Genomic DNA, 13025 nt, shown 5'->3' with positions numbered 1-13025 from the left:
GCTGAGCTCCTGTCTATTTGTGCTCCCCTGTGGAATAAGGGAAAGTAGAATGAACACGCTGACCCATTTTCCCCCTTTTCCTCCCGATGCTCCTTCCCGCTCTCTTCCCTCTCCTGACTTGTTTTTTTGCCTGCAACGTGATGCTCAGGGTCAACAGAGATCCAGATCATTTTGTGAGACTTTGTGTGAAAGAATGCGAGCGTTTGTCGCAGATCGGAATTCTGTTATTTAGATTATTATTATCAACTCAGTTCAGCTGTCACACTACAATATAATGTTGTTTTTACATATATCTTATATATTTAAAGTAAAAACACAGCAGGTCAGTTTATAGGGCGAATGCTAAAAGCACAGGGCGAATTTAAAGAGACACATTTGTGTGATGACACTCCAAATTCCTGAACAGATCAGATGTTTTGCTCCTGATCCTTTTTTTATATTCCGCATCTTAGTCGCTTACTTACCAGTCAGTGGTGATGTGGGGGTCGATGTTACAGAAACATTACGTGCAATAGTCCACCTTCTCTTCCCCTCTCTCTGTTTCTCTCTAGCACACACACACCACACTCAGGTCCGCTTGTCTCTGTCCTTGCCCAGACCTGACAACTGCGCTACTATATAATGCATAAAGTTGGAGGTTTGCGGGTCAGGTCGGTTGCGGGTAATAAAAAACTCTGAACTGCGCATCAGTCTGTGCATCCTATTTCCCAGATTAAAGGCAAGGAGAGTGAATATTCATAAAACACCCACTTTAGGATCGGCCCACCCAGCTTGGTGGTGTAGACCAGTGACAACCGGAGAGACCAGAACTTTATTGGCCGTTATTACCAGTTTATCACTGTGAAACTAAAGACCAGAATGTGTCTCATACAAGGCATACAATATCTTGCCCTAAAATTGGGATATTAATCAATTTATTATGGTTACAGACACTCTTCATAACTTATAAGTGTCATCCAATCACATCTGTTCTGGTTAGACCGGTCTTCTTGATAGGCTCAGACAGGCGTCAGGTGTATTGATGGCAAGTTAACCAGGCCTAGCACTTTATGCGCCACCATATTTTTTAAAAGGGCAGCAAAGTGGAATGTTCCCAATACCAACTTCAAAGTAGAATTTCTTAGTCATGCGCCATATTTGGGTCATCAGTGAGAAACGTAAGACCAAGAATGCAGTGTCATTCCTGCAGGGAGCACCAGGACTTTAAAAGCTGTGTCCGTGTTTGAGACAAGAAGAGAGAGCATAAGCCTGGTATTGGCTTGGACTAAAGCCAAGCTTACAAGAAATGCCAACAAAGCACCAGGAGATGTTAAAACAACATGCACACACACACAAACTGACTCACACACACACTGGCGCACGAACAGATGTACACACTTTAGTAAACAAACAGCCACCAAATCTCTGTGTGATCAAACCACAGAAAATATTAAAAATGAACTTCCAGCAGAAGCTGTGTGTCACTGGCTCTTTCGCTGTCATACACTGTAACAGTAGCACTGTTGGCCTCTCGCCTCGTGTAAATCGAATCAATGGCAGACGGAATAACAGAAAATCATATGGGCAAGTGGATAACGTATGGGACTTGGAGACCGGGAAATTGACTGCACAGGTAGCAGCAAGACAGAACTTCAGATATTAGTGGAAGGGCAGAAGCTGGGACTGACATTTCATCCATTCTCTTCCACTGATCTGGAGGGACTTGTGTGGGGATCAGTTTACGCTATTATGAGTTATTCGAGCGAGATAGAATGTGGAGACGTTATAATCCCAAACCAGAGCGGGTGAAGCTTATCATTTTCAGCTACAGACATCTGACACTGTCAGGATTTATAAAACTCTTTACAAATGCATTAAATGTTGTCTTGCAGTAGTGGACTGGTGTGGTGTATTACATCCAGTTGATAGATATCAGATATTCAGTCAGGTACAGTATAGTCTATAGATACTCTCTTATTGGTTTCTACTATTTTAATATCAATTGTTTTTTGCAAGAGCTATATATATATATACAGTATATCTATATATATACATACTGTACATATATAGATGTATATATATATATATATATATATATATATATGCTCCTTAAAGGACTAGTTCACCCCAAAATGAAAAAAGGGCCAGGTAAAGAGCTATTAAAGTTTATATACTGTAATAGTCAAACACACAGCAGGTTAGTGCTGCAGTTCCATCACAGCCTTCTCCCAAAAGATTAAAGTTAATGGAGCAATCTTTTTGCAGCTCCAAAAGAGCATAAAATGTCCATCAAATTTGCAATACGTGGTTGTTTGTGGTTCTATCTCGAATAGTGTGGGAGACAGCTGTGATGCATGAAGTAACAAACTGCACACTCAACAGACGTGGGGATGTATAGATACTGACTTGTATTGTTGTGGTGAACTAAACCTTTAAATGTGTGTCTAAGGAAGGATGTCATTGCTCCATCAGGTCTCAAAACCTATTTTATGTATTCATCCTATTCAGTACAACTACTTGATGTTATCTTGTTACAACATCTGAATGACACTACTGCAGTATGATATTAACAAAGGAGTGAACGGTATCTCAGATAATGCCGTGCCATTCGTTTGTACAAAATGAGTGAATTCCGGACTGAAAATTGCTTCAAACATGCCACATCTGACCGACTGAGTGGATCCAAACCAACCAGAAACCATTGTGGTCCAAATTCTAGTCGCTCAACGGTCGAGTTTTTCAAATGTGGCGATAAAGGACGTCTGGAGTGCTTAAAAGCTTCAGTGAAGTGCAAAGCCATCTGTCAAAACCGAGGAGCGTGAATAATGAATATCAATAAATCAAATGGCTCTCAAGTGAAATGTACTTTTGTAACGCGGCTAAGAATTCATTTTGAATAATCTATTTTCTCTCTTTAATAATGATAAGTCCCTCTATCATCACTGGGAACTGGATTTTATGGATGTTCTTTGATTGTCAGAGAGAGCAAGATGACACTGTTTTCACACCATTGCATTTGCTTTTTGGACAATATAGTTGGAATGTGTGATCAGGGCCGTTCATAATGTTTTTTCAGTTTCCATAAAATGATATGTTGAGACATTCCATATTCAGTGTTGCACATTTGTTGGTAATGGGAAAGAATAACACAGACGTTTTATTTTCAGTCTAATGGATTTTGTATATTCTCGTCCTATTTCAGCTGGATCGTTGTTAATACATTGTGGACGTGTCTCAGCACCAGTTTAAGTCCAAATCCTGCTCTGTTTTTTCAGATGTGGAAAGAGTGGCCGACTAGAATATTGTACTCAGGTAAAAGTACTGTTACTTTTAAGAAATATTACTCAGAGGCAGGCGCTGAGGTGGGCAGAGGGGCACAGCTGAGGTCGTGTTTATGCAGATCAGATAGCACAGTGCCATTTCGGTCATCTCCGCCCGCTCAGACCAACTCTTATCGCAGGTGCACAGAAAGGTTAATAAAGGATAAAGTATTCCTCTAACTAGCGGTGGGCTCATCCTGTGCTGCGCTGTGCCAGGAGTGTGCTTGTGCCACCAAAAAACCTGTCATCCACATGTGTTTGCACCTTGAGATTATAGCTGCATATGTGCTCAGCTTCACAAAATATTCATCACTAATACAGCATTAACCTCTGTATGGTTGATGGTGTGTGTGTGTGTGTGTGTGTGTGTGTGTGTGTGTGTGTGTGTGTGTGTGTGTGTGTGTGTGTGTGTGTGTTTGTGTGTGTGTGTGTGTGTGTGTGTGTGTGTGTGTTTTGCAGGAGTTTGCCACCCTGACGAAGGAGCTGAACATATGCCGGGAGCAGCTGCTGGAGAAAGAGGAAGAAATATCGGAGCTGAAAGCTGAAAGAAACAACACCAGGGTATGTGTGTGTGTATGTGTGTGGTGATGCTGATGAAAACAAACAATGTTTCTAAGATTGAAATTAGTATTCTCTTTGGTCGTGCATACATTCATGTGTGTGTGTGTGCGTGTGTGTGTGTGTGTGTGTGTGTGTGTGTGTGTGTGTGTGTGTGTGTGTGTGTGTGTGTGTGTGTGTGTGTGTGCTGTAGCTGCTGTTGGAGCACCTGGAGTGTCTGGTGTCTCGTCACGAACGCAGTCTGAGGATGACAGTGGTGAAGAGACAGGCACCCCCACCGTCTGGAGTCTCCAGCGAGGTGGAGGTCCTCAAAGCCCTGAAGTCGCTGTTTGAACACCACAAGGCTCTGGATGAAAAGGTGGACACACACGCACACACTCGCACACACACTAACAGAATCATACAGGGGAAACAATTGCCTCTTTTGGTGTCTTCAGTACATGGTATTTCCATCAGTCTGGTCATGCCCGCCACTAGTCGCTCCTAGTGTTTTCAACAGAATTGCTGTCCTCCTCACTAATTAATTCTGATCAAATCAGTTTTGCTGTGAAATGAAAAATTATAAAACTGCTTTTTGGTTTTGGTTTCAGTTGAGGTAAATAAAGGGCCCAAGGCACCATTTGAGAACTTCTAGCAACCAATATTATGTTCTACTAGCGAAGTCAATTAAGACATGACTTGTGAGACGCTCTCTATATACAGATCTAAATATTATCCAGGATTGTGCAGCGTGTCCTCATGTTTCTGGATTTTGTCTTGATGTGTGTGTTCTTTGTGTGTTTTGGCAGGTACGTGAAAGGCTTCGTGTGGCTCTGGAGAGGGTGTCCACCCTGGAGGGACAGCTAGCAGTTAACACACAAGAGGTGAGGTGTGTGAATGCTTGTGAACGTGACTGTGTGTGTGACTGTGTTTGCGTGTTACTATATGTGGTTATTGGTAAGGGAAACATCTGTTCAGTCCCTTGCAGACATCTGTTAAAGCCTCCAATCTGATCTGATATATGCTTCAAGTGTCACACTGGGTGAGAGGCCCTGCCTTCTCAGCCCTCTGTTCTCACACACACACACACACACACACACGTGCATTGCACAAACTCGCCTTCTGTACTCTTCTGTTTAAATATATCATCAAAGACTTCATTCTAAAGATAAAATGATGTTAAATATTCACAGCAGGCTCAGTTAAAGCAGAATCCCAGTGGGTTATGTAAGATGTGAAGTCAAAGCTTGTTAAGTTGCACTGATCACACAGTTTTTTTTATAAGAGGAGCAGACCCGCACTGAAGCGACCCCTCCCTCCTCTAATTCATTTTTGTAGTTATGTAAAATATGGTAGGGCATGTTGTCTGAAGCATGCTGGCAGCCTGGAAGCCAGGCTTCCCTTTGGGAAGTTTTGTTCTTGGATTCACTAAGGAAACAGAAAAGAGAAGGTTTGCTCATTGGGGGGGGGGGGGGGTTCTTTCTTTTTAATCTACACTGCAGTTGAACATGGTGAGACAAAGGAAGGATGGTGACTCAGTGGAGCGAACAGATGGATCCAAACCTACATGGAAGGTCTTCCTGGCTGTGTGATTGTTTTTTTGCTCTGTGCTTTATCTTATGTCCGCCTATAGTATTCGTCCGTCTGGCTGTCAATCACTGTCTTTGCATCTTCTTTCTATCTTTCTTCAGTACATTAACATAGCTGCTCACACACGCGTGCACACACACACACACACACACATACATGAGGTTAATGGAGCTAAATGTAGCATGAATCCTCCTTTACCTTTCTAGTTTATTCTGATAACATTAAAACTCTTGCTCTTTAATCGAGTCCTGTCCTCCATGGTTTGATTCCAGCCCTGAACTGGGCACACATTATGTAACTGTGTCTCGTTCCGTCCACAAGGAGTAACAAACCTCCCTACACAGCAGAGCCTGTTTGTATCTGAATGGAAATGGCCTTCCTCTGTTCAGGCCGGCAGCGTTGGGGGAGCGGCACAAGATCCACTTAACCCACTCCTATTTCTTTGGCTTCAGGAAGAAGAAAAAAAGGCAAAATGAAATGTCAATATACAGTCGTTTGATTAAAGGAATAATCAAACTTGAAAAGAAATCAATAACTTACCATGAAAAAGGGAAGAGAGCCTCAGAGAGTGAGGGAGAAAAGACAATGAAGAGAATTGGCTATAGTACGAGCGTTAGGAGGAGTGTGAACTCTGTTAGGACATTTATCCACGACACACGCTGCCCTGCAGACATTTACTGCCCCCGGATGCTGCAATAAGAGGATAATTGAATTCAAAATGCCATAAAATGATCATGACCACGTGTACTTTTTCAGCAGGAACCCTAACCAAGACAATCATTGTAGGGCCACGTCGTACCTGATGTCTGTCAGTCACATGGGGCTGTGCAATACTATTTCCAAAACCCCTGGGAGTAAATCTAATGAGTTCATATGGCTACACTGGAATCATGCACAATTGCATAAATCACCAGGGCTGTTTTATTACACAGCCTCAGACCCTTTAGCCCCCTCCCTCCCTTTCTGGGTATGTTTCTATACTCATGAGCAGGCGAAATTGGAACATGGGTGGAGGGGGTCCTACTAACTTTCACTGCCCACTGTGTTGCCTGTCTGAATATGCGTCTCCAAAGGCTCATTTAATTAAGGCCCTGGAATTAACTGCACTTTGAGCTGTGAAGAGAAACAACATCAAAACAACAACATGGCAGCCTAATCTACCACAGCCCACCCTCCTATGCATAACACCCAACACTTTTATATCTAGGTCATACAACTTTATCAGTTCTGCAACTACTCTCTATACCCTCTGCCCATAGTGTGCACACTTGTGTGTCTCAGTCCTAAAATACATTTCATGGGAGAATGTGCGTATATTGCCATTAATGTTGTGTGTCCACCTTACAGAGACTGCCCAACGGCTCCATAGATGCCCACGATGATGGCAGCCGGGTGTCCGAGCTTCAGGAGCTGCTGGATCGGACCAATAAGGAGCTGGCCCAGAGCCGTGACCACACTGCCACTCTCAGCGGCCGCATGGCCGACCTCGAGGCAGAGCTCGCAAATACACGCCGAGAACTGAGCCGCAGCGAGGAACTGTCAATCAAACAACAGCGGGAACAGAGAGAGGTGAGAGCAAAGGAAACGTGTGTTTTGTTCTGGGAGCGAGCACTGAGAACAGCAGGTTACAAAAAGCTGGATCTTTTTAGGTAAAAAGCTAATTGAATTTAAAATTCTGCTGTTTTCTATTTTTAAAAACGTGGTTCTACTGTATATTAATACATTACTATATCATTAATTTAAAAAAATACATGTTTGTTTTCCATGCTATTGAGATTTCTCACTCCTACAGAGAAACTGTGTACAGAGAAAATGATAGCAGATGGCTGAACATCCACTATTTTCTATTGAGTTATTGCGTTTCACTCACCAATTACAGCAACTACCAGCGACATACTAGATTATTTTTAACGCAAAACATTTGAAAAGGGGTTTCCTAAAGCTGTCTCTTGTAAATGGAGTGTATGCTTGATAAAAGCATAAAAATGAAAGCAAAACAACTATGTCACTACTTACCAGTATTATCAGTTCGTACAGGCTATAATACAGGTGTGAAGTGCAGTAACCGCACAGTCCTCTTGCTATAGCCACCTAGCTTTAGCATTTTTGTCAGTGGTCATGATACATTTGTGTCATTTCTTTTCATTACAAAACAGTAAAGTACATACATGTCTTGTATGCTAACTGCCTATATGCAATATACTATGAAGATGTATACTGATAATGTATACATGAAGAGATAAAGTACACTGGTTATTGCTGTTGCATGTAGCTGAAGACTTGTTTCTCATGATTCCCCTGTTGTTGTTTTTGTTGCCGTGTCTCTGCACCCACAGAGAGAAGATATGGAGGAGAGGATAACAACGTTAGAGAAACGCTACCTGGCTGCTCAGCGGGAGACCACACACATCCACGACCTCAACGACAAACTGGAGAATGAACTGGCCACTAAGGACTCGCTGCACCGACAGGTAACAACACTAGTCATAGACTAGTCATAGAGGGTTCCTGACTGGAATTTGAACACAGTTAATTCAGCCTGACATAAATTAATATTTATAAATGTGCCGTGTAATTGTACTGCAATGTTTAGGCTTCCTTGGATGCATTACAATCCTACTGTGTTGTTAAGTGACACCAAAACAAATGTATCTTGATGCAAGGTGAGTTATGGATTCAGGCTAATGTGCTCTCTCTTGCAACATTTTAATATTTAATGCCAGTACATAACAGTACATAAAGCTAGTGTGACAATGTGTGTAAGGTATTGAAGAATGTTATTGTCAGTGTGTGAGTGTGTAATAAGAACATCATCAAGGTTCATGTGTAGTTCAGGGTCAATCTGAGTTCAGCTCCACATGGGGAATACCAGAAACACATTTGTGACTATTTGCAGTGCCATTGCTACTCGCTGGTTGCACACTACACTGATTACACCTCACTTGTGATCGCCCTCAATGTCCCTCTTCTTTCTTTACACTTGTGTGTGTTTATGTGTGTGTTTGTCAGAGCGAGGAGAAGGTGCGCCAGCTGCAGGAGATGCTGGAGATGGCAGAGCAGAGGCTGGCTCAGACCATGAGGAAGGCTGAGACACTTCCAGAGGTGGAAGCGGAACTGGCACAGAGAGTAGCGGCACTTTCCAAGGTAACACACACACACACACACACACACACACACACAGAGCTGTAGAAAACACAGCAAAGGGTGCTGATGCAATACAGCAAGGATCAGTTATTGACAGATAGAAAACACAGAAGCAGATAGACATTGAACACTGTTACAGATGCGGTTGTACTTACATGTGAGTGTCTCCCCCTGCAGGCTGAAGAGCGCCATGGCAATGTGGAGGAGCGGCTCAGACAGCTGGAGTCACAACTGGAGGAGAAGAACCAAGAGCTAGGAAGGGTGTGTGAGCATATGTGTGTGTTTGTGTGTGTGTGTGCACCAGCCCTGCAGGGTTTCTCTGACCTCTCACTTTGTTGTGTGTGTGTGTGTGTGTGTGTGTGTGTGTGTGTGTGTGTGTGTGTGTGTGTGTGTGTGTGTGTGTGTGTGTGTGTGGGCTGATGCTTCACATTAGTTGGACGCCTTGACTCATGGCTCTGTGCTCCCTCATGCATACACATACAAACACAAACACACAGGACAGACGCACATACGAGGAGCCCTCCATTTTCCCGGTGCATTGTTGCATGAATTTGAAACAAAATCCACATATCTTGCTGCAACACAATCCTGATTGGCTGCTATCTTTAGACTCTGAATAATTCACGCAAGGCTAATTCCTCTCTCTCGCCGTGCGATCTCATGACTATATTTAGTTGAAAGAGTTCTCTGAGGAAGCACATTTGTGTTTGTGTGTGTCTGTGTTAATTCACTTTCTTGAAATTACCGTAAAATACATATTTAAGCACAGCACTTTCCATTTAAGAGAAGGCGTTTAACCCCTTGCGATCGTCCTGTAAATGACTGTAATTAAATCACTCTGGCTGTGAGATCCATTGTTGGCCAAGAGGACCTATATCTGGCAGCTGGTGATCTTGGGCTCAATACACACTTCATCCTTTAATCCACACAGAGATGCTTGATTAGCTGCATGAATACACCCAAATGGAGTCTGTGTCGAAAGAGAAAATGTGATGATGTCATTCCCACCCGTCTGGTTCTCTCTCTCCGCTCATCAGGCTCGTCAGAGAGAGAAAATGAATGAGGAGCACAACAAGCGCTTGTCAGACACCGTGGATCGTCTGCTCACTGAGTCCAATGAAAGACTGCAGCTCCATTTGAAGGAACGCATGGCTGCCCTGGAGGACAAGGCAAGGCCTGTACACATGCATTCATCTAAGCAGCAGCTCATACCGCTGTTGTTATTGCCTCACAGAACAAATTAATAAACAGTATAGCACAGGTTATACTTGGACACACAGATTTGTTTTGACACGGTTTCGTGATTTCTTTTGTCCAGAACTCCCTCATTCAGGACCTCGAGAACTGCCAGAAACAGCTTGAAGAATTCCACCACACCAGGGTCAGTGAGACTCTAATCGGTCACCTAATCACTGAAAACTACAATCGTCTCCTCACTTCCAACTTATATGCCCCATATCGCCCCAAGTCAAATTTTGAATGCAGGATTTTCACTCTCGTCTTAAGGAACAGTGTTGCTACTTTCACTTGAGTAAGCAATCTGAATGCATTGCACATAATGCCCCTCTCTCCCTCAGGAACGGCTAATTGGAGAGATTGAGAAGTTGAGAAATGAGATCGACCACTTGAAACGTCGCAGTGGGGCGTTTGGAGATGGAACTCACCCTCGGTAAACACAAGACATACTGTACACCTCCTCCACCCATTCCCTCTCATATACACACCCTCTAACATGGTGCTATATGCATTATTGATGGAAAAACTGTTATGCGTGTCTCTCAGGTCGCACCTGGGCAGCGCCAGTGACCTTCGCTTCTCTGTGGTGGAGGGCCAAGATGGCCACTACAGCACGACTGTGATCAGGCGGGCACATAAGGGCAGAATGTCGCTACGAGACGACCCGAACAAGGTGTTAATGATGACTTTATCAGGCCAAAAGGACCTCACACACACAAACACTGAGCCGGATGGCCAACTTACAGATCACAACATCATGTGTCAACTATTCCTCTAACCACATACAGCTCCTGACCAGTGCTTGTATCCAAGTTCATGTCAGCTTTACTAACAAGTGTCAGTGCTTGGCTGCCTAACTTGCCATTCTCTACTAACCTCTCTGTCTCTCTGTCTCTTTTTCACCTGCTGCCATGGACATCCTGTCTGATGTAAGTCCCCTGTTCATTCATTTCTTCTCTTAATAACTGGCCACATACTGTGTCATATGGTATTTTTTTACATGTAATCAGAATGAATCCATATAGTACATTCTTCAGGTACATCAATGTATGTTGTATTTAACACGTTTGCTGCGTCTACAGATGTTAAAGCTCAGGTGTGTTTGTTGTGTCCAGGTGTACGCTGTGTTTGAACAGGACTACCCGTCTCTGCGTGGAAGCGTCAGCCACCTCCTCGGCAGCGACATCGAGGCAGAGTCAGACCTGGATGATGACGTTAGCTCGACCCTGCTTTCCCCCAGCGGCCAATCTGACGCTCAGACTCTCGCTCTCATGCTGCAGGAGCAGCTCGACGCTATCAATGAAGAGATAAGGTGACAAGGCACAGGCACATTAGATTACAACACATGACAGTTTCATGATCCCAATAGGGAAACTTGGTCAGTGCAGCAGCGAGAAACCGGATACAGATAAAAGGAGAACAAAGTGTTCGAGATAATACAACCAATAATTACAAGAAAAGGGACGTTTTAAAGATACAACAGCAACATAAAGGTGCTGCTGTTTCATCTTGTTAATGCAATGCACGAAGACCTGTGGCCAGACAGGATGCAGCACATCTGATAGCGGCATTAGATAGAAAGATGATGACATGAAGATAAGACTCTTCCTTCTTCAGTTGTTTCCCGCTGGAAGAGGACACTGTTTAATGCAGTTTACAGTAAACAAGGTTCTCTTGTGACGCCTCAGAATATGCTCCTGGGGAGGAGATGCAAAATAGATAGTGATTATGCTGCAGAGGAGCCAGACTCCCTTGAAGAAATACATTTTTAAAAATGTCTGTACTACAAACTTTTTTTTAATAATGCACTTTTTGCCAAGATTAAATTTTTATTAAATTTTTGATGCAATTGTAAATAGTAAATAAATTATTATTTACTAGGTTCATTGAATAAATAAGAAATAGAAATACATCAGATTAGTAGAAGAAATGAGAACTTCAAACAAAGTTAACTCCATATAAGTGTTTTATTCTTAATTAGAGCAATATAAAGTGTGTGTTAATCATTGATTGATGGGATGTTCTGTGCTCCAAAATAACTATGTATGTTTGCATGTGTCTGTGCAGGATGATCCAGGTGGAGAGAGAGTCAGCAGACCTCCGCTCTGACGAGATCGAGTCTCGCGTGAACAGCGGCAGCATGGACGGACTCAACGTGACGCTTCGACCCCGCACGCTGCCCACCTCCGCCACTGCCCAGTCTCTGGCATCATCCTCTTCCCCACCCACCAGTGGCCACTCCACACCTAAACACCACTCACGCAACGCCAGCCACCATCTAGGCATCATGACTCTGGTCAGAGAGCACACACGCTCCATATTTTGTACAGCAGTATGCTCATTGTAAAAAGCTGTAAATGTAACGTGTTTGTTGTTTTATTTGTTAGCCAAGCGACTTGAGGAAACATCGCAGGAAAGTAGCAGTAAGTTTGCAAACTTACAACTAAATCTGTTTTTTTCACGGCTGCGGTTTTCGTGACTGAGATGAGTTACTTTTGTGACTCTTCTAGTCTCCTGTGGAAGTGGACAAAGCTACTATCAAGTGTGAAACATCGCCTCCCTCGTCCCCCCGCAGTTTACGGCTAGAAACCAATTTCGCGCAGTTCACAGGCAGTCTAGAGGACGGCCGAGGGTAAACACACACACACACACACACACACACACACACAGAGGTAGCACAGTATGATAAATTAGCATCAGTTCAGACTTATATCAGATTGTTTTACGAGTCCACTTCAACTTTCCACCAACAAGTTCTGAAGAGTGTTGCGGCTGGAATTGGATCTGAATCTTTCTTTTTGCTTCAAACACACAAAAACAATTGTTTACCTTGCTTATTCGTAGTTGACAACAATGAGATAATGAGTTTAAAGATTTTAGCTTAACATAATTTGCTGTTTGCAGCAAGCAGAAGAAAGGCATCAAGTCATCTATTGGCCGATTGTTTGGGAAGAAGGAGAAGGGTCGATTGGAGCAGACTGTAGGCAGAGATGGACAGCCTCTACCGGCATTAACAGGTACACTGCAGACTACATACCAGTTCTAACACTGATAAAGACAGTGTGAGATTGTGTGGGATTTACAGACATAGAAATCAACACTGCTTTGCTGTTTTCCAGACTTTGAAATGGGCATTGGTGACACTATGACTCTGGGAAAACTGGGCACACAGGCTGAGAGGGACCGCAGGATGAAGAAAAAGTAAAAGCATACTTTCTG

At 43.3% G+C, this 13025-nt stretch overlaps 1 protein-coding gene across 1 annotated transcript in view; it reads left to right on the top strand.

Annotated features, from left to right (window-relative positions):
- ppfia4 (PTPRF interacting protein alpha 4) overlaps window positions 1-13025 on the top strand; it is a 49665-nt gene that overhangs the window by 30567 nt on the left and 6073 nt on the right. The window contains 19 exon segments of the mRNA XM_076096405.1: window positions 3759-3860; window positions 4051-4215; window positions 4646-4753; window positions 6200-6230; window positions 6796-6995; window positions 7464-7475; window positions 7763-7897; window positions 8436-8570; window positions 8748-8831; window positions 9608-9739; window positions 9889-9951; window positions 10148-10239; window positions 10353-10479; window positions 10943-11118; window positions 11874-12102; window positions 12194-12233; window positions 12330-12438; window positions 12711-12823; window positions 12926-13007. Coding sequence (XP_075952520.1) covers window positions 3759-3860; window positions 4051-4215; window positions 4646-4753; window positions 6200-6230; window positions 6796-6995; window positions 7464-7475; window positions 7763-7897; window positions 8436-8570; window positions 8748-8831; window positions 9608-9739; window positions 9889-9951; window positions 10148-10239; window positions 10353-10479; window positions 10943-11118; window positions 11874-12102; window positions 12194-12233; window positions 12330-12438; window positions 12711-12823; window positions 12926-13007 — 2135 coding nt within the window.

The sequence above is a fragment of the Anarhichas minor genome, unplaced genomic scaffold, assembly GCF_050575085.1.
Source record: "Anarhichas minor isolate MPS153535 unplaced genomic scaffold, ASM5057508v1 ptg000021l, whole genome shotgun sequence".
Taxonomy (NCBI): Eukaryota; Metazoa; Chordata; class Actinopteri; order Perciformes; family Anarhichadidae; genus Anarhichas; species Anarhichas minor.
The sequence above is the reverse complement of the archived record's forward strand: the minus strand, read 5'-3'. Positions and strand labels throughout refer to the sequence as shown.